The 22,497-nt window shown below is 42.9% G+C and overlaps 1 protein-coding gene across 1 annotated transcript in view; it reads left to right on the forward strand.

Moving 5' to 3' along the window:
- The window catches only part of SMARCA2 (SWI/SNF related BAF chromatin remodeling complex subunit ATPase 2), a 185,551-nt gene that overhangs the window by 33,349 nt on the left and 129,705 nt on the right, over positions 1-22,497 (forward strand). Inside the window, exons 6-11 of the mRNA XM_040449259.1 lie at positions 3-97; positions 6,869-6,995; positions 8,968-9,141; positions 10,658-10,831; positions 13,169-13,339; positions 22,272-22,325. Of these exons, the coding sequence (XP_040305193.1) occupies positions 3-97; positions 6,869-6,995; positions 8,968-9,141; positions 10,658-10,831; positions 13,169-13,339; positions 22,272-22,325 (795 nt within the window). The remainder of the gene's footprint in view (positions 1-2; positions 98-6,868; positions 6,996-8,967; positions 9,142-10,657; positions 10,832-13,168; positions 13,340-22,271; positions 22,326-22,497) is intronic.

Here is a 22,497-nt window from a genome sequence, read left to right on the forward strand (position 1 = left end):
CCATCCTGCAGCTGCAGCAGAAGCAGAGCCGTATCAGCCCCATCCAGAAACCGCAGGGCCTGGACCCCGTGGAGATCCTGCAGGAGCGCGAGTACAGGTAAGACACTGTTCCCCGCCCCGCCCCCCACCTCGCCCGGGGGTGTGTGGACCGCTGGTGTGGTGGCCATGCTTCCTAATGGGACAAGGCACAGGCCGAAACTCAGGCTGCGGGAAGAATGTCCTTGAACAAGGGGTTGTTTGCCATAGCGGTGGCAGGAGGGGGGCCTCTGGGTTCTCAGGACGGTGAGTGTCATTCACTGAGTCCGGAAAGCTGTCATCACCCGCCATGACATGCCAGGCACTGTGTCGGGCACGAGGGATGCAAAGATCAAAGTCCAGCCAGGAGTGCCTGTGGATGCAAGAAAGCAGACCCGTCATACTTGGCCTGTCTGTGCATGGTGTCTCTCAGTTATCCTTGAACGATGGCTTCGAGCTGGTCTCATGCTACTAAAGCCTACATAGTGGCTCACTGTAATATATTCTTTGTTTTAATGCATGCATTTGTGGGTCTACAGCTTGGCCCAGCTTTAGTGGTAAGCCCGATAGAAGTGTCTTCATGTGGGGTCCTTCTTTAAACTCTTCGTTCCAGAAACCTAATTTTCACCTGATTTGGCACATTTATCTGAATCAGTAGTGGGCAAACCTTTTCTGCAAACGGCGGGATGGTTACAACTTTACCCTTTTCAGGACTGTGGCAAAGGCCTCTCAGCTCTGCTAAGAGCATCCACAGACAATAATGGGCTGGCTGTGTTCTAGTAAAACTTTATTTACAGAAACAGGCTGTGGAAAGGATTTGGCCCACAGGCTGGAGTTAGCGGACCCTTGATGTGAATACTTAATGTTAACCAAAAAGAGAGTCCGGGAGTGTTCTGTCACTTACCAGCTGTGTTACCTTGGTGAAGTTACATCTCTTTTCCGTGACCCAGTTTCCACATCTGTTAAAAGAAGGTGTTATAGTACCTCTTGTAGGGGGGGAGATTAAATGATACAAAGACTTTCAGTACATATCAGCTATGATTATTTCCCAATTATTATTTAATTTCAAAGAAATTGTAAGGGAAGGTCAGTAAATAACATCTAGCTTCCCTTTAAAGACATCACCTTAGTCTTTATTGAAAAACACATGACTTACGTGTTACTAGATTAAAACACTGAGTTACCAGCTTTGGTAGTTAACTGTGAAAGAAATCACAGTAACTTGCCCGTAAATGTGTGTAGCTTTTTGGATGAAGAGCAAAACTTTCCTCTCTGTACTATTACTAATCCTCAACAAAGAGCTTTTGTATTGCTGTTTCCTAAATTTTATGTATCCCTAGAGAGCTACATACACATCATCAGTTGGTATTGTAGTGTTGACAGGCAGATCACTGTGCGGTACAAAGTCACATATTAGCACTAGGTTCCTATCTGGGGCAGAAGCTTTATTCATATGCGGTACTTTCTTTACATCACTACTGAATTAAAAAAAAAAAGTCAAAAGTATTTTTTAAAAAGGCAGTAAGTAGCACCGAGGGGTATTGTTTAGTTACTCTAAAATTCTGACTTCCAAAGAACTAACTTTTTTTTGTCCTTACCTCGAATATACCTGTATTGTTACTACGTCATGTGAACTACATTCATAACATAGACACTCTCTCTACCTAGAAATACATCTGGACTTTTCTCCTTGTTCAGCCTGTGTTGTGCGGGGCGGGGGGTTGGGGGGAGGCAGGCAGGTGTATGTGCATTTTACTGACTCCTAAGTTTTCTTCATTTTTACCAGAACTGTATTTGCAGTACTTTCTTGTCATGAGCCCCATTTTTAGCACCCTTGGATGGCCTCCCAAAGTATACAGAACTAAGTAGGACTATGTAGCCTATTCCAGTGTGAAAAGCTTTGGTCCTCCAGTCCCGTATCAATAAGAAAAAAATACATGAGTCGGGATCTTTTAAATTATAAGCAGAATGTGGTGGAATGGCTCTTTTTGATATTATTATCGTTACTTGATGAAATGTCTCCTCTTTCGTAAAGATGCGTGGCTTCCAGAATGATTGCTCTGGCAACTCTGGGTCTGAAAAGCAGGTGGGGTCTTGGGGCTGAACTTTCCCATGGCCGTCTTGAGAAAGAGCACGGGTTTCTCCTGGCAGCATCACAGGGCATCTTGTATCTTCTTTAATTAGAGAGCGATGGCTGGCTTCCCCATCTGGAGATAAATGGTTCAGCTGCAGAGAGGAGTTAACTTTATCCTTCAGAAGGGGTTAGATCGAGTGCCTTAGGCTCTTGTAAGAGACAGCTAAGCAACTTTGCCTTTTGCTCCTCTTTGAGAGAATGGCTTCCTGGTCTTTAGCACTAGTAGCTGGAAAGGTCCTGTGTATCTTTACCTTCTGATCAAGTACTTGAGCAAGGTCTAAAGTATATAGATGTATGTGTGTGTGTATATATGTGTATGTGTATATATATGTATATGTACATGTATGTGTACATGTAATATATGTATACATATATTTGTTTTATAACTTATGTACTTAATTGGAGCAAAAACCATCTGATTGATTATTTGAGCAAGGTGTAAAAGATATCAGTAGATAGATAGATATCTCCTTTATAATTTTATGTACTTGGAGCAAAGAAATCATCTGTCAGAATTTCTTTAACAGATGTCTTTGACCATGGTAATATCACTTACCTTGTCTGTGAAAATTGAAAGGAAGTTGTCAGAATCTCAAATTTCTTTTTGACTTTTAAGTCGCTTGGCTGTTTCTCTTGCTCATCATAAAAGCAGAATCTTGACAAACTGACCTTCTTGATTCAACAACAGCATAAATAAGTTTCTGCGCCTGAGCACTTTGCCTCAAATCTGTGCAGTCTGCGGTGAAAACATTTTGTTCCCATCTAAATGGTATCCTTTCTTTTTTGACCATCTTTCTCTTACTGATGAAACTCAGTGCCTTTTTCTGTAGTTAAGCGTCAGAGAGAGAGTTCCAGTTTGTTCTTGCTGTTGTTGGTGGTGGTGGTGGTGGTCTTTCCAGCACGCCTCTCTTGCCCTGTCAGTATACCTGACTTCACTTCTCCCATCCTGAGTTCGATTTTCGGGCAAAAGCGCTCCAGTTGTCACGTTAGTGTGTAAACGAATGGATTCCACAAGCGTTTTCACGGAAGATGCATTTCACATTCAAAGGACTTTATTTGAGAAGCTCCCCTTTGAAACACGCCAGCCCTCTTTGGCATTAATTTCAAATTCAGTATGAAAATAGTAGCACACCTTGCTTCAGGAAGCAAGCGTGTTTTTTGTCCTTCCCTGATCCCCACTGCAACCCTGAAACTCCTTCTCAAAAATTACCAAGGGCTGTTTGATCAGCAGAGTTACGAAAAGTCATTTTCCCCCACCCTCTCCCCTCTCTCTGCCCCCCCCCCTTTTTAAAGTGTCACTCAGCTCCTTGAAGGAACAAAATGTACCAGTGTCATTTTCTGTTCAAATAACTCTCCTACAGGAATCATAAACTTCTCCTCTGGACCTGAACAAATATCTGTTACCTTTAATGGAACTCTTTTTCTTACTGGAACAGTAACCCCTCTTGATTTACTGTTCAATCTGTATGAAAAACCTGAGTGACCTAATTCTGCTTCAATTTTCTGTACTCGTGAGGACACCAAATGAGTCTCCCGCAGTTATACGGTATTACATGTGTTGTTGTTTCGGGAAGTTTAGAATCCTGAATCTCTTTATTGGACTGCCTGCTGAATTCCATTGATGGGAAGATGAAATTGTCTGGCGAGGAGCATTACTTAAAATGAAGATTTCTATTAACCACGGCGACCACCACCACAAAGAAATAAAATTTTCTACGTTAAAGCAGCCCCTCCTGTACCACCTCGCTACCCACCCGCCATGTGCGGAATTCAATGCATGTAATTTTACCGCGGAACCTACCTTTCCTCTTCTGTAGTTTTGCGCGATGGCACTTTGCACTTTCCACCTCCCTCTCATAAAAGAAAGATTCTTTTGTGTTGGGGAATCTGAGATTCCTTGACAAATTACCAGGCCCTTGGGAGATGCAGATATTTTGGGAAGCAGTGCCCCCCACTGCTCCCCACAGACTCTGAGGCTACATCTGCCCCCATCCCCGCCTCCCCACATCCCTACATCTCCCACTCCCATCGGGGGAATTAATCTCTGTACTCTCAGCCCAGTTGTCCTAAGATTATTTATTTCGTCCTAATTCCATAGACCTTTAGAAGATTAAGAAAAAGCAGCTATGCCTCTGATTTCTCACTTGACCCACTTGGTCAGACAAAGTAAGCCCAAACACCAAGGGATGGTTGAATTTCCGAGGTATTCACATGAAACAAACAAACAAACAAACAAACAAACAAACAAAAGTTTGTGGTAAATCTAGAACCGAGGAAGTAGCCTAACTAACTCACTGACTCTCATCTACCTCCCTGTGATATTTAATTCTCCTATACTGTGGCCTTCACTCGACATGAGTAAAGCTGTTTTGGCTTAGTTTTCTTTTGTTTTGTTTTTTCCTATTTAAATATTTGAAAAAAAACACTATAACAGGTTTTTTTTTTCTCTTAATGTCGTAGTTAAGATGTACCATCTCTGGCCATAGTTAGAGATTTTTGGCAATGTGAATATTTAAGAAATTGAATTGGACAAAGGAAATGGATCTTTGTTCCATACGGTGAAAATTAAAAAAAAAAAAGAAAGCAACTCTGATGAGTATCAGTAGTAATAGGAATGCACAAGAACAGTGGGTGAGGTGGGGCAGTCTGGCCAAAAGAATACAATGTGGAAGTTTGTTTATTTTTCTATTATTTAAAATTTGTAAGCGTTCTTTTTTTTATTTCAAAAATGGTGGAAGTTTCTTACCGTCATTTGAACTCACAGGTGTTTATTCTGCTGCATGTATAAGCCGTTTAAGGGCCTGTTTGCTTGTGTTAGTACAGAGGGCTGAAAAAAACAGTATGATAACACGGACAGCGCCAATAATAGCATGTTCTGCCATCAAATCGTTCAGTAAATCAGAATTAATAACACGTATGTACCAAATAAAATAGGAATCTGTCAGGATATTATTTCCAGCAAAGTCAATGAAAAAATGATGTGCTTCCCTTACTGTCATTTTTTAAAGTTTTGAAAAAGATGGCATTTTACTTCTCTACCAAAGCAAACAGTTGCAAGTTCTGTACGTTTTTTTGGTTTGGTTTGGTTTTTAAAAGCACTCAGTTTTTGATATTTGGGCTAACTGAAGTAGTAAGAGAATTTTGTGGGCCCTCGCTCAGAGATTGTACTTTTTCATGTTGACGCACACAGAGCATCGTAAAGGTTGACAAAACCATAATACAGATTTGTATTTATTTAGTCATTTATTATTAATATTTTTAAAGATTTTATTTTTTAAGTAATCTCTATACCCAGCTCAGGGCTAGAACTCACAACCCTGAGATCAAGGGTCACACGCTCCACCGACTGAGCCAGCCAGACACCCTGCATGATACGAGTTTTTAAAAGAATCTTTAATTATCAGCTTTTATAGTTGAGGTCCAGGAAAGCTGCAAAGTGTGTATTAATTACCTGCGGTGTCCCTGCAGGTGTCAGGCAAATGAGGCTCCTGTCCGGGCTCCCTCCTTTACTAGTTCTGTGAAGTTTGCGTGTTTCTTACTGTCTCCAAACCTCAGTTTTCTCATCAGTAAGATGGCACCTCTATAGCATTTACCTTGTAGGGGTGCATGCATGTTTGTGTGTGTGTGTGTGTGTGTGTGTGTGTGTGTGTGTGAGAGAGACAGAGAGAGTGAGTACGTGCAAAGGAGGGAGGGAGAAAGAATTGAAGAAAGTTCTACCTTAAATACACCTTAGCACAGTTAATGTTAATTTAACTTACTACCTTTTACTATTCTTCATGAAATCTTTTCCAAGACACTTCTGCCCCAAGTTTGGAGGGAGGTAGTTTTAAAAATAGATTTTAAATGGCATGCAGTTATTTGTAAGAATAGGATCCAGGCGAAATCTGAAGCCGGTTTGTATGGGGTCACAGTAAAAGTATCCTGGCCGAATGAAGAAAGTGGGGTATGTTTTGTTTTCTCTTCTGCCTTTATTTTGAAGAATGACCTGCAGTTATATTCCTGATGATGTCGGAGATGAGAATCTCTAGCAACCCTTTTTCTAGAAACGTAGTTTTTAAATACTGTTACCTTACCATCTCCCGCTACCCCAAACCTGATTTTTAAAAATGCATACTTTGCCTTTTCTCAGACAAGCACTGCTCAGAGAGGAAGTGGTCGTGGTTGGCAGGCTCCCTCCGTGAATGTTTTGGGTTGGTTGATTTCTGTGGCCTCAGCACCTAAAAGTGCTCTTGTTCACTCAGCTTCAACGGCTGTTGTCATCAGCATCTTGGCAAAGAGGGCACATGGCCTGGTTGCCTAGGACGGAACTGGAAGTCAGAAAGAAAACTCTGTTGTCTCAGCTCTGCACTCTGGCTGCCTGGGCATTTGGGAGCAAATCACATTGTCCTGTCTCTCATGTTGTCTCTGTCTGAAGCAAGTCATGGCACTGGACTGCCTTCCTAGATGCATCCTGAGTCTTCCTTTCTGGGTGTTCGAGAGAGACGTTGTGAAGAAGGCCAGGGTGTTGAGCAACATACGGCGCCTGTCCGCGTCAATGCAGAGGTCGCTCTTCTCCGTTTAACATCAGATAATCCAGCTGGGCATCAGGAATTCGCGGACAGCAAGATCCGGGATATGTTTTGCCAGAACTTAAACCTGAGGGTTACTGTTTATCATTCAAGACTCCGTTGTAATGTATATTTCCGCCTCCCCCTCCCCCCATTTCCTTATCTCCTTTAGACTCCAGGCTCGCATAGCTCATAGGATCCAAGAACTGGAAAATCTGCCTGGCTCTCTGCCACCAGATTTACGAACCAAAGCAACTGTGGAGCTGAAAGCGCTTCGCTTACTCAATTTCCAGCGTCAGGTAATACCTTTTCCCCAGCGAATCCGAGATGAAGGAAATAAGCGGAAGTCTGTTCAATATTGTTATAAAGATACAAACTTAGTAAAACTAGTGTGTATTTCCAACCAGCAGCATAGAGCCAAAAGTAACGAAGATGAATTGTTTATTATCCTACTTTTTTTCTTCTGTATATCAGAGTCATTTTTTTTTCTCCTATATTACGGTTTCCAAAGTCAGAGTAATGGCATTTTGTTACCATGGATGAAACCTTGAGAATAAATGGTTTAGCTTGCCTTTATGACTCCAAAGAAAAAGGTAGAAGGGGGTTGATCAGAGTCTCTTTGTAAACACAAATATAAAATCCTAGCCATTCCGAATTCTCCTCTGCTGAATTGATAGCCCCTCATTTGTAGAAATACATAGCACTGTTTTCTAACGGCTGATTATTCATCGGAGCCTAAGTTTGAAGCATTTGACCACATCAGGCCCACGTATTGACTAATCAGTGGACTGTTACCTAGTGTTCTTGCTGTGGTTCTTAGTAGTGACTGATTAATAAAAGCTAGCATGGTGATCTGTTTTATAACTGCCGAGTCTGTAGGAGACTAGTGAAATGAAGTAGAGATAGTTTTACGTTGGTGAGTTTTGCTCTGTGGACCCAAAAGGTGCAGGTCTCCTGGTCCGCACCCTGCCTCGTTTAGCCAAAGGGGAGAAGGGACGCATGCTTGCCAGGCAGGTGGGTTTACTTGGTGAAGGTCTCGGGGCGTGCAAAATGAATTATTAATGAATGAAAGTGGTTTGGAAGTATTGAATTGCATGACTCAGTCTGTAGCGGGATGTGACTAAAATCACAAAGGCACCCCACTTGCTACTGTCATAGGAACTCGGTTGGGAGTACATTTGCCCTATGGGTTATAATGTCGCAGGAGGGTGTCTTGGTGACAGGGTGCTCCTTGGCCATAGCTTTGTGAGAGTAGCTTTCAGCTGAAATTCTAAAAGAAAGAAAATAAAAGGCCCTGAATCATTTTCTTCCTTTCCTATACGGGACGTCACGAAACGCACTTCATGAAGTGCTTGCTAAAATTTTGTGAAAATGATTAATAACCGAATATATCTTCACAAAATAAGATTATATTCAGATTTGCTTCTCTGTGCTGGACTCTTACCAGTCTCTGATTTTTTTGCTTGATGGTGTAGAAAAGTCCACCCTCTACGAAATTTTCCCAGTGAATTAACTATAGTTGATGCTGATTTGAGATTCAGTTAGATTGTTATTTTAACGTATATGCCCAATCCTTCCCCCACCCCCACCACCCCGGCTGCTACCACATAACGTACAACATGGATAAGACACTACGTTTATGATAATCTAAAAAGAAGTCCCCGATCTAGTGTGAAATTTAAATATCTTGGAAAGAATATCATCGTTGGGAGTGGGGGAAGCCAAAGCCCGTATTTCCCGTTTTTCATATGAAAATTAACATTGAATTAATATTGTTTGAGTACCTGCTGCTACTGTGCATGAACAAGAAGTAATGTTTCTACTCTTTTTTGCAGAGCATCATTAAAGTCCATCTTTAGACACAAAGAGAATGTTAGTATGGCACTTAAAATGAAGTAAAATATTTCAGAAGCTCATTAGCTAATTAATACCATTAGAATAATTAAACAGAATGAATTAATTTATTGAACACCCAAGACAGGTTTTGGTTAGTGTTTTTGTTAGTGTTACAGTGCTGTAAGTTTCTGTTTTTGTTTTTAATCTGAATTACTTGGAAAGAACACTTTTACCGTCTTTGAAAATGCTGCGTGGATTTGGCACAATTTAGTCCCTTCACTTACAAAAAACAAGGCCAACTCCAATGGAGAACCTTGTAGAGACCCCATTGTGCCCCACCAACGGGGAGCAGGGCAGTGGAGGCTGTCCAGGAGCCAGGCCTCTGTTTGGGGAAGCTCTCCCAACGGCTCCCCGCTCCCCCCTTGACCTTGACAGCTGAGACAAGAGGTGGTGGCCTGCATGCGACGAGACACAACCCTGGAGACGGCCCTCAACTCCAAAGCATACAAACGGAGCAAGCGCCAGACCCTGAGGGAGGCCCGCATGACGGAGAAACTGGAGAAGCAGCAGAAGATTGAGCAGGAAAGGAAGCGTCGACAGAAGCACCAGGTATTGGGGTGTGGACTGTGTGGCCCTACATTGACGGACATGCCTGACTGAGCCCTCAGGTGGACTCAGAAGGACTGAGAAATGTACTGGCGAGGGCGGTGGGGACAAACCATGAGAACAGAAAGGTCCCTTGCAACTCCCGTGTTCCAGCCGCCCCATGTGAGACAGGCCAGGCTAGGGAAGTGGGTGGCCTGTCCATGGGACTGTGAGGGGATCAGTGGAGGACCCTGCTTTCTGAATTCCAGGCAGGTGTCTTCTGCATAATCCCACGGCCAGCTGCCACCCGGATGGCCTGGAAAAGAAATGAAGAGAGCAAAACAGTTTTTGTTTTTTTTTTTTTTTAATTTCTTATTTATTTTTTGAGAGCGAGACACAGAGTGTGAGTGGGGGAGGGGCAGACAGAGAGGGAGACACAGAATCCAAAGCAGGCTCCAGGCTCTGAGCTGTCAACACAGAGCCCGATGCGGGGCTCAAACCTACAAACTGTGAGATCATGACCAGAGCCGAAGTCTGAGGCTTAACTGACAAGCCACCCAGGCTCCCCAAAACAGTTATTTTTATAACGAATGTGAATACAGCCTCCTGGGCTTTTCTGGGGCCCCGTTGGAGGTTTCATAGGGGCAGATTTAAAAAAAAAAAAATTTTTTTAGCGTTTATTTATTTTTGAGAGAGAGAGAGTGAAACAGTGCAAGCCAGGGAGGGGTAGAGAGAGGGAGAAACACAGAATGCGAAGCAGGCTCCAGGCTCTGAGCTGCCAGCATAAAGCCCGACGTGGGGCTCACATCTCACAAACTGTGAGATCATGACCTGAGCTGAAGTTGGACACTTAACCCACTGAGCCATCCGGGCACCCTGGGGCAGATATTTTAAAATGTTCCTTCCTAGGGGGTTGGAAATATTTTTGATGCAGGATTTGATTTTGCATTAGAAGCCCTGTAAATTGTGTTTGTTTTCTGGTGCTCAATTTAATGCCCCAGCTTCGTTTCATTTGGAAAAATAAATGTTAGATATTCGTTGGTACACGTGTCTCCTCCCGTATTTCAAAAGTAGATCTGAATTATGGGCGGCGATTTGCGTGGCTCCTCATCTTATTTCAAGTCACGGTTCTAAGGCGTTTAAGTTAGAGCAGAAGAGGCATGACTTTGATAACCTGGTTCTCACTGAAAATACCCACCTCCCTCGGGTTTATTTGAGGGTGATGTGCTTTACATTTCATCCCTGCTGTTTTGCATGCTTCTGCCAATCCTTGATCCTGCCATTTCCATGGGGCCGTATTTTTTGAGGCCTCAGAGGTTTCGCTTCCACACACTGGTGCCCAAACAAACTTTGAGAGCCTTTTTCACCAGCCCCATAGCCCACAGCTCAGCTGCCAGGAGACATCCCAGGGCACCTGTCCCCCAGAAGATTCTAACCGTCCACTCTCATGAAGCCAAAGTGTGTGCTTTCTTGGGCTACGCTGAAACCTCATGGGAAATAGACTTTGAGTATCCTTTTCTCCTCCCTTTGGATCCTGTAGGAGTACCTGAACAGTATTTTGCAGCATGCAAAAGATTTTAAGGAATACCATCGGTCTGTGGCCGGGAAGATCCAGAAGCTGTCCAAAGCAGTGGCAACTTGGCACGCCAACACGGAAAGAGAGCAGAAAAAAGAGACGGAGCGTATCGAAAAGGAGAGAATGCGAAGACTGATGGTAAGGGGCTCGCTCGCCTGCAGGGACCCCGGGAAATGGGGGTCCTCACAGGCACCCGTATTGAGAATGGTAAATATGCTATAGCAGGGGGTGAGTAAAAGCGGCTTCTCAAACATGTTAACACGCTCCTTTGAACCTCGTATGGATGGAGTAGGAACATCTTCTCTTTCCTGGACAGCACATACCACGAATCGAGGACCACGGCTGATGAGTCGAGTACTTGCCTGTCCTGGGGCAGCATTGCTGTTCAGATTATAGCTTGTCACATAAAGGCGGGTCGTGCAGCTTTCAGGAGTTGTATTTAACAACCAGATCGTCCTTTGTAAAATTTTGCGTCTTTGAGACTCATGATACAGGTTGCTTTGCATGAATGTGTCATGAAGTTATATCTTGGACTCGAAGAAGGTCTGTTTTTTTTGAAGCCTCTGGTGTTATCCTTTTTTTTTTAATGATAGAAATTTCTCCCTAGCAGTATAAAAAGTGATTTTTAAGTTAATTTTGAAATGTTGCGTTTTTGGTTATAGCTGTGTTATTGTCAAAGGCTACCCACGGGTCATTACATTTATGCTATTATTTTTTAATGGATATATAAATACAGAAGGGATTGGTTTACATCATTGGCCAGGGTGTTTGGTTTTATTGACCATTTATTTTTGGAATTGGACCTCGGAGCACACCATGGAATTTTAAAAGTGTGTGTGATCTATAATGATACGAGACCTGCAAATTGTACCTGGGACATAATGCCTGAGAATAGGATGGAGGTAAAATCATTAGCCTTGGCCCATAATCACGAACCTGGAAAATTCCAAGTGACAAGGCCTTTCTTGGTGTTATTATGGTTTGAATTTTTTTTCCCCACTAATTTTGTGGATTCCAGAGACTAAACACCATGTTTTAAAGAGCCCTGTTTCCAGGTATTACTAAACCTTAGATCTCCTCCAACCTCCCTCTGCTTTTTCGGGAAGGAGACGACTGTCCACGAGATTTCTAACTAGCCAAGGAGGCTCCTTTATAGTAATTTGAGCAGTAAGCGGTCAAAATTTGTCTGATTCAACTGGAGTGAAACTATATTAGAACTTCAGTAACAGATTGGTTTGACACTAATGATTAGGCATTTGCAAATCATTAATTTTTGCAATTAAATGATGGAATATACAGATAACAGGGAAACTGCAGTTTTTATCACTCTTTCTTCAAGTGAGATCAACCATAACCAAAAGCAATTAGAGTTATAATAGCATTTGAGGTTCACACTCATCCACGGGGCAGACAGCAGCTAGACTGGGTTATAAAACGGCTGTCACTCGGGCACATGCTGGAGTGGTGCCCCTGGACCAAAGATCCCCAGCTTTTCCGCAGAGTGGAAGATTTTGTGGTATGTCCCTTTTTATCCTGCGCGTCACACGAGGAAAATATTTTGAGCTGTCCTTTTTATTGGGATGCATAAAAGAGATTTCTCTTGAAATGGCCCAGAGTACATCAGAGTTTTTATTGGATTTAACCTCATAATGTTGCTTAATGGGAGGTAGAGGCGGAAATTACTGTACCTGTTTTATTACCCAGCAGTATCAGACTCCAGGTGCTAAATGACTCGCCTCTAGTCACGTAGGCCCGTCACGCCGTGCCCGTCAGTGACAAAACTCCTCCGAATTTGACTTTTCCTATCAGCCGCGGTGTTTGTGATGCTTTTATGTATATGAAGTTATACTTACTACACTTACAGTCCATCGGAGTCTTTGCCATTAGAAATACTTACCAAACTATTTCTGAATGAAGAGATCTTATGTCTGGAATTTGCTTCAGCACACTCTAGCTTGGGACTGGGGAGAGGACTTGAGGGAAGGGTAGCTGTGAAAAGGGAGTCCTTGTGAGTTAATTCCTGTTGCTTGGTGTTGGTGATATGAGAGATTATACTCTCCTCTCTACTTTCACTTGTTTTTGAAAATTTCCAGAATACAAAGTTAAGGATACACTTTGGATGACGGATTCTCAAATTTTATCTGTGTGTGTGTGTGTGTGTGTGTGTGTGCGCGCGCGCGCACAAAGAACCTTAGAAGAGCAAAGAGCTGACTTTGAGGACTTGCTCGCACCACATAAGTAGTGTGGTTCGGTGTCCTGACTGCTACGAGCCCGCGTGTCCTGGGACGCAGGCATGGCGCCCCCAAGCGCACCCCAGACCCGGATTGTGCGCCGTAACTCACGTAGCCTGGATCCTTAGGTTGCCCGCACTCACCACCAGTCAGAGTTCAGACCATGAGGGGGGCGGATGAGTGGCACATGGAGTCGTCTGCCAATCTCTATGGCGCCCTGACCGTGTTCTCCTTTCCTTAATAGGCTGAAGATGAAGAGGGCTACAGAAAACTGATTGATCAAAAGAAAGACAGGCGTTTAGCTTACCTTTTGCAGCAGACTGATGAGTATGTGGCCAACCTGACCAACCTGGTTTGGGAGCACAAGCAAGCCCAGGCCGCCAAAGAGAAGAAGAAGAGGAGGAAGAGGAAGAAGGTGAGCGCCCTAGTGAGTCAGAGGAGAGGAGTGTATGGTCAGGAGCCAGCCCAGGGCCCTTTAATACATTCTCCTGGGACACCTGGGTGGCTCAGTCGGTTAAGCATCCGACTTCAGCTCAGGTCATGATCTTGCGGTTCGTGGGTTCGAGCCCCGAGTTGGGCTCTGTATTGGCAACCCAGAGCCTGGAGCCCGCTTCATATTCTGTGTCTCCCTCTCTCTCTGCCCCTCCCCTGCCCATGCTGTGTCTCTCTCTGTCTCTTAAAAATAAAAGAACTTATGGGGCGCCTGGGTGGCGCAGTCGGTTAAGCGTCCGACTTCAGCCAGGTCACGATCTCGCGGTCCGTGAGTTCGAGCCCCACGTCAGGCTCTGGGCTGATGGCTCAGAACCTGGAGCCTGTTTCTGATTCTGTGTCTCCCTCTCTCTCTGCCCCTCCCCCGTTCATGCTCTGTCTCTCTCTGTCCCAAAAATAAATAAACGTTGAAAAAAAAATTAAAAAAATAAAATAAGATAAAAGAACTTAAAAAAATATGTATATATGCATATATGCATGTATGTATATATGCATATATATGTGTGTGTGTGTGTGTGTGTGTGTGTGTGTGTGTGTGTGTATTTACTCGTTACTGCCCTAGTGGAAGACTCAGGTATTTGAGTTGCAGAAAATGCTTACCCAAAACAGGCACCGTGTCAAAGAGGTGATGAGGCACACCAGACCACAGGTCGGAGATGAGGGTGTAGCCAGTAGGATGTTCCAAACCGTAACAGTTCTGTCCATACTTTCACGGTTCCGTACAGTGTTGCAATATCAAGTGTATACGGTCAGTCAAAAAGGGAAAGATGTGAGTTGCACAGAAGTATTTGCTTAAGTTTAATGCCAGTGTGGTAGGGTGATGAAAATTAAGAAGGAATGCAGAGTACAGATGGAAAGAGCCTGAGAAAGATGTTAAGAGATGGCCTTGGGGTACTTTCGAAACAGATTTCAGTCTGTTTGTTCGAACGAGAGACAGTGTCAAAGTGGTTCCTTCATTCAGTTCAGCTGCCCTGGTGTCACAGTAGGGTGAGTGTCTAAGGCAGGGTTTTAGGTTATTACAGAGAACAGTAAATAGTTTTATGTACAATATAACCTAATTATATTGCACGGAAAGTGAAGAGTAAGATTTAGAATTTCTGCCCTGCAGATATTGTACCTCGATTCAAGGGCAACCTGCCAGTGTAGACCTGTGAATACAGATCCTCTCTGAATCCTGAGTGGTCTGGTGATTTGGTTCTTGGTTCATGTTTTGTTTTCACGGCACACCCTGGTTGGCCTGGGCACACACACCAGCAAGAAACAGGAAGTCTCGGCCAGGGCTGTGAGGATTGAAGATTGGTGCCATTTAATCATTTATTCTGTGCACTGAATAATTGAACGCAATGTTTTTCAAAAAATAATTAATTTCATGGCTCCTGAATTCCCATCCCTGCTTCATAATTAAGGAGGAGGAATAAATGATTGAGAAGGTGCCTTCTTGCACCTGACTTCTTTAGTAGAAGATAGCTTCCCGCATTGTGAAGAGCGCGCAATGACTCAGGGCTTGGATTTAGACATTTCGTCGTTGAGCGATCCCTCATTTTCTTGTCAAGGTGGCATTATAGACTCTGCAGAATGCCAGCTCCCAGTTTCTGACTTCAAAAGACGCTTTCAGAGTCAGAGAAAGGCACATGGGCAAACAGGTAGAAAGAATTCTGTAACATTCCACAAGGGGACCCCGTGAAACGGCAGTTTTCGTTTTTCCCAGTCCGGAGCTGTGTTTTGCAGAAGTGGCCAGGAAAAGGTCACTGTTGGTGTTCGTAGCAGTAAAATTCAAATTCTACTTGGTGTGTGTGTGATGTAAAAGCTGAAGGGTCCCCGAATTGAGCTTCTGGCTTCTAATTAATGGATTCCTGCCATGGTATTAGATTGTTATATCATCGTAGGCAAAGAAAGATCTCTAACTGAGTGATGGGGATTATGCCTTTATTTTTGTGTTAATCTGTATAGAGCGGGAACCTGTCACACTCTTTTTCACGATGCTGCCAACTTTGCATGATCTATAGATTGGCTCTCTACTTCCAAACTCTTAGCTTCAGGTTTGCTGATAGCATTTATTCTTTTCTCTTTCATCTATTTGTTTGACGAGTATCAACTGAAGCTAGGCAGCGGGCTACACGTTGGGGGAGAAAGAAGGCGATGGCAAGGAGAAGCACACGTGCCTTCTCAGTTCCATCAGAGAGCGAGAGGCAGGTAGACATTAATCAAATATGCAACCAGGTACATAATGATAAACCATGATGAATGCGGACAAGGAAGCCCCAGGAGTCAAATTGGGGGTGGGGACTGGTTTCCTGGCAAAAGAATAATGGATACCAAAGCAACTCCCTCCTGTCTGCCTGGTGGGAATCTCTGGGTGGCTCTGGCTGGTTATCTCACCCGATTGAATGTGCAGAACCATTAGTTGATCATCAGCCCTCTGCCTCCTTCCCGGTGCTCTGTCAGGATGCTCAGCATTTGAGCACACCCTGCCCTCAGCAGGACTGGGGAGGACCTGCTGTATTTCTTCCCCGGGGCCATCTTGCTGGGACAAATGGGATAATGGAGGAAACAAAGAAACCAGGCTCCTTCCTGAAACCTGTCTCTTTCCTGGGGCTTTGAGACTTCTTTCAAAGCAAGTTACACAATTGCAGATGCACCTTTATTCAAGTGCAAAGCAAATGGATGCTTTCAAAAGCTGATTATTTGACAGTTTGGATTATCTGTAGTTCTTCTTCCCTCCATTAGAGTGAATGATTGAGATGGCTCCTTCCAGCTTCTCTGCTGGGAAGGAAGGCTGTGTCCTGAAGCTTAAAAGTTCTGCGCTGACCCTTTGAGAAAGCATTTTCCCCACAGAACAGTATTATGCTGTACCTGTCTGCGGTTTGTTTGTTCATTCGTTTGTTTTTAATGAAGTAAGGCATCAATAAGCCTTTATTTTGAGAAAGCCTTCTTTACCCAGTGGACCAAGAACATTGTGCTATAGCAACAGGTATAGGACCACTCGGCTACAGCTGACTGTATCTACACTCCTGTAGATGAGTGTGGTTGACCTTGTAACTTAAATGGAAAGGGATCAATTTGTTTTTAACTGCCCCAATGTAACAGAGAAATTCTCTCTCTTTCTGGTGGAGTTTATTGTGTTTCCTTGCTATTGGTAAACAGGAGAGTGGGTTTTCTTTAACCTGCCTTGACCATGTTTGCTTCTCTCTTCTCACCATCAGAGCTGCTGCTGTGACGTATAACATTTATAAATCATTCTGGAGCTTCTCGCTGTGGGTCTGGTCTTCCGTTAATGCCCTTGAAGTGGAGGAATAGGAAACGAAATATATGTATCTACCTAGGTGTTAGAGGAGGCATAATTTGTAAAGCATGGAAATATCTAATTATGTGAAACCAGTCTTTGCAGTGTGACAAGATTAACGTACTCTGATGTGCACTCTGCATGACCTTGAGGTCTCTGTCCCCTGCCATGATCGTTCTCTTAACATCTGCTGGGTGACTACAAGGTATAAAAGGGCATGGGGCTACATAAGGCCACCAGGATGTGTACAGATAGGATTGAGCATACTGGAGTAGAAAATTGAGCCACTGTCTAATAAATCACATTAGTCTGCAGACTTTTAAATTTCGTACAAATTTGCTTTCATTCCCTTATAGAGTATTTCATTAAAAGACCTATTACCTCGTGCTTCAGTCTCTGGATCTGTAAGAAGGTAATAGGATTACATGGCAAAGTGTATCTAAAGCATTTAGTGGGGCCCTGGGCAGCTCAGTTGGCCGAGTGTCCGACTCTTGATTTCTGCTCAGATCATGATCTCAGAGTTTGTGAGATTGAACCCTGTGTTGGGCTCTGCCCTGACAGAACAGAGCAAGCTTGGGATTCTGTGTCTCTTTCTCTTTCTCCGTCTCTCCCTCTCTTTCTGCCCCTCCCCTGCTCTCTCTCTCTCTCTCTCTCTCTCTCTGTCTCAAAATAAATAAGTAAACTTAAAAAAAAGCATTTAGAGTATACCCTGGCACAGAGTAAGTGCTCAGTTAGTATTAATTATTTTATGAAACAATTTTGCGGTATAAATGTAGGATAGTAATTGTTGAAATGTGGTTATAGTTGTTTTTTTTTTAAATAAAATCTCTTTCCCCATGCTGTATGTTCTCTGTGATGTCGAGAGAATAAATGGCTACTTTATGTATGTATGTATGTATGTATGTATTTTAGTTAGGAGCAATTAGGTAAGATGGCTTTTAGGACAGTGACAGGTTCTTTGCCTGTTGAGGCATGTATAGGAAGTGAAGATTTATTCTTTGTGGTGGACCCTGCCTATCTCTCTCTCCCTAGCTCCTACAAGGAGAATTTTTTAATCATGAAGCCTCTAATTTACGGTGGTTCCTGGTGGTAATAAGGTGGCCCTTGCAGGGCTTTAGAGTTCCTCCTTCAGCTGTGGTCAGGAGCCCATGCCAGCCATCCCCGACCTCCCTCACCCAACCTACTGTCAAGACGCGCGGTCGTTTCACAGGCTCAGCTTCCCGAGCTGTTGACTTCAGGCCAAAAATACATATTTAATTCCCTCTTCCAAAGTCTTTCGATGGCGTGTATACCAACAGAACTACACCCTTGCTATTAATTTGTGACATTTCTTGGAAACTCAAGATGCTAATAAGAACCGTCCAAATCCCATGGGGGACTGTTGGGTCAAGTACCTTTTCTATCGTAGTGTTCAGTTTTCCTTCCAGAAGTTCTTTAATTCTCTTTCTCAGAAGACACTGTTAGGAGTAAATCTCAGGACCGTGACATACCGGAGAGGGAGTGTTTCTGGCACAGCATACCACATTGGTCAGTATGGTAAGAGGAAATGTGTTTTCATCCTTTTTAGATATCAACAAATCAGAAAAACCTGTTGGTATAGTTTTTGGTGAAAAGAGGCATCAGATGCAAAAGTATAGTAATATTGTTGAGACACTTGTTTTAAATTCAAGCCGCTCTCCACTTCTTCTCAATTCTTCTGTCTCTCCTGTTTCTCCCCCCTCCCCCCAAGATGATGATGTACCCCCACGAGGACAATTTCACAGGTCAAAGAAAAGTTCTAAGAAATTCTGGGCATCTGAGTGTAGGGACTGTGGTCAAGGTAGGTGTATGCAATGCCAGCGTGATTAGATTAATTTGATTAGCTCAGTATCAAAATGGGTGAAAACAAGTTTGGATCAGAGTCCTGCTTAACTGGATTGACCAGTTACTTGAGTCAAAAATGTTGGAGTTGGTTTTCTCTGCAGAGTACAAGCACAGTAATGTGCAGTTGCCTGTTCATTTGATATTCTTGAGTATTTTTTATTGCTTGATCACCTATCTTAATGCTCAAAGGTCCACTTAAATGACAGTAAAAATAACCCAAGTGGTTTCTGAAAGCTTAGGTTTCCGCTGAAACAGAATGAGTCTGTAAGATGCCAGCACTCTTGAATGTTGTTTCAGCATAGTGTAACAACACCTGCTGGGGGATAAAATGCATTCGCTTCGTCATACAAATTGTAAAATTGTGAAATATTTGGTAGAAAACTATTTATTTACAGATCGAGGCCGTTCGTGGCCTGTGTTGGGGTAGTGATGTGAAGGAAGTGCCCCGCTGAAGTTTATTTTCCTGGGTGCGGGCTTACACAGGATTTTCACGTGTAGGGATTCCTTGGCCTCTTTGCGCCCATTGCCAGTTATCTCACATAGCTTCTGCAAGGAAAACAGGTAGCAGTGCACACAGCTTGGTGAACATTCCTAAGTGGAATTTCTAAATTGCCATTGGCCTTGGGCATTGGGAAGCCACATTGTTTTTAGTTGTGAGTAATTTGTTCCGTATCCCCCTTCCATCACTAGGTGAATTACACTCCTTCCTCCCTCCAGCAAGCATAATTTGTCCCCAACGTTTTGCAGGTTGGAAGAAGCCAAGACAGGGTCCTTTTAGTCCTGGTTAATGGATGAACTACAGTGTTGTAGTTTTTTTTTTGTAGTTTTTTTGTAGGATTGTTTTGTTTTGTTTTTAATTGATGGAGAAAAAAAAGCTCAGGCATCAGCTGGTAACGTAGGATGTGTTTGTAATCATGTGATGGAGATAACTGTATATGAAGGTTCTTCAACTGGTGGGAGACCATGGTAACACCAAGAGCAATCTGTTTGGAGTTAACATTGAACCAAGAAAAGGGATGTTTTGTGGGATTATTTATTTATTTATTTATTTATTTATTCATTTTTGTGGGGGGGTGGGCGGCCAAGATAAAGCACCAGTGTCATGGGAGATCCAGAGATCACCAAACTGAAAGAATCCAAAGCATGATGGGAGAATGTGTTGTCTCTTGCCATAGAGTAGACTGCCACCTGGCTTCCACCTTGTGTAATAGCAACAGGATTGGGTATAAATTCAGGGCGTGCCAGTTCTGTGAGGAATTGTGTGTGTGTTCTTAACTAATTTTATGGTTTGCAAATACATTGGCATGTAATTACAATAATGATGATTCATTGAGTGTGTGCTAAGTGGATGCTTCTTTATTATTATTTTTGGTGCTTGTCTCCCTTCCTTCCTTCCTTCCTTCCTTCCTTCCTTCCTTCCTTCCTTCCTTCCTTCCTTCCTTCCTTCTTTTACCAAATATTTATTTAGTACCTTTTACATGCCAAGACCCCTTGTCAGTGTGGGGATATACGTGTGACAAAACAGACAGAAATCCCTGACTTCATGGGATGAACCTTATGAAGCAGTTGCAGGCAGTGCTATAGCCAGTCTCACAGACATAAAGGAATAGTCTTCAGACAGTCATTGAAACTTGTGCGTTGTGGAGGTTGATGCTAGGAGTATATATGTATATAACAGTATATAATGGAACACTGGATTGTACGTACTGAAATAGCGATCCTTTCCTGCCTCAGCCCTATGAGGGAGGGACTGTTACTGTCCCTTTTTTAGAGAAGAGGAAAGCACGACGGAGATTTGCTCAAGATCACATAGCTCAGATCTCTTGTTCTTAGTGACAGAGCTGGGGATTCAAACACTGGTGGTCTAATTCCAGAACCAAATTTTTTAAATCTAATCTTACATTGCCTCTTGAATTTGATATTATTTTTAAAATGAGTTTAGAGGATTTAAAATAAAGGACGGGCCTGATTGTGAGGCGGTTTTTAGATAACACTCTAGCTAGTCAAAGCATATTCATAGAAGAGCATCCTTTAGAATGGTTTTGATTCTATTATTTATGGTCCTTCAAGCTTTTTAATGTACTATTCATTGAAATGGTGATCCAGTTCCACTCGCTAGATATTGGAAATTGGCTTATTCATTGTCTCATTTGATTTTCTTTGTTGGCCAAATTTGTAGCTTATTTCTGATTTGTATGGAAAGAATGGTGGGATTAATTGACTTTCTCCCATTAATTAAAACAGTCGCCTGAGTGTAGTGCCCGAGAATTCCAAAATTGGAACTCTTAGGGGCTGGTCACATGGGTGGTTTCTTTTCTGGGCTTTTCTGCCATTGTTCTCTATATCCTTCACCAAGATATAGAGCCTGGTGTCTTTTTTGACGCTCATCACTCCTTTGGAGTGTAAACGTTTTTCACGTTGGGGCGGCATACATAGAATATTCAATTCTTGGGAAATCATAACCAAAGGGAGCATTTTATTTCCTGCTCTTTGGTAGAAGCACTGCAATTTTTTTTTTTCATGCCCTTTGCTTTGGCATACATACATACATGTATTCCTTGTAAGACAATTTTGAAAGAACTTCCCCAAAATTTCAAACGTTTATGGGAGCTGCATTTCTTCAGTATGGACAAAGGGTTGGATTTTGAACATTGCCTCTCAAAGCTGTTTTGTCAAGAGACAATTGAGTTATTTTCATGGAAAGCAAACATGTATTATATAATCAATGCCTTAAGTAAACAGAGTAGAGTTAATATCGATTCTGTATCATTATATATATTTTTAATTAACTAAAGAGCCCAGGGGAGGAAAGCTCATTTTCTTAAATGTCTTGATAAAGGAAATGACTAAAGTTGTTTTTTGGTTTTTTTTCCTCACACACGAAGAGTATAGCTTTCCAGCAATAACTTTCAAATAAGGATTCTGAAAAGGTGATGGAAAAGATTTCCCTTGTCAAAGAGGTTGTTATAAATGTAAGAAATTTGAGACTCTTCTGTGTTTATTGCAGATGAGACTCTCTCGGGTATGCCCCAAATGTGACATAATCCTCGCTTTTCATTTAGGCTGTCTTTGCGGCACATGGAGGTTAATGGACTAAGATATTGAAATATTTAAGAAAATGGCAGGTGACGGAATTTGTCATGAGATCACAGTATCTGTATCACATTTGCTCCTAGTACCCACCGTAGAAATACTGTGTATTATGAAAAGCCGATTAGGTTGAATGGAAAACATCCAGAGAGCTCACAGGATTGTTGTACAATTCTGTGTTTTTATGACCCAAGAGCGGTTCCGAGTTTTTTCGTGATGGACGTTTTTAGAAACCTTGCCAAGGAACGTGGAGCCAGTTACATCAGGATTTGTCTTCCCAGTGCCAAACAGGGGAAGGACATTCCACGTGCTGACCTCAGCCCTGATGTTCTCATACCTTCAGCATTTTGGGTCCTGGAAGACTCGAACCACAAATCTTTGGTGTGTGCCAGCCTTGAATCATATGTGGCTTTTAGTAACTCCCCGCAAGCTGCCTGTGAAAGACACACGTTGTCTCAGACAGCGAAGAGAAATACAAAAGAAAGGCATTAACACGTAAGCTTTGTTGGATGATGATGAGTGGCGATGAAGTGCTTTTTTATACCACAGCACTGCCACAAAGTTCTTCTTGTAACCGTCTTCTTGATTCACGTACACCTGACATCTTGACCTTGCTTTGCAGAAGGCCGAAGAGATTGCCGAGGGAGGAGAGTCTGCCCTGGGACCAGACGGAGAGGTGAGGCGTTTTGCACCCATTTCTGCTCTGTTCTGCTCCGTGAGTCCCCACCATGCCCTACGGCACCGTTTTCTGTGAATACCAACGTTATTTTTACTCAGCTATTCATTTCTAAGTAAAAATAGTAGTACATTAGCATAGTTGAAAATTAGAATAGCATAAAAGGGATATA

Source organism: Herpailurus yagouaroundi, unplaced genomic scaffold (assembly GCF_014898765.1).
Source record: "Herpailurus yagouaroundi ecotype Mexico unplaced genomic scaffold, PumYag 199, whole genome shotgun sequence".
Taxonomy (NCBI): domain Eukaryota; kingdom Metazoa; phylum Chordata; class Mammalia; order Carnivora; family Felidae; genus Herpailurus; species Herpailurus yagouaroundi.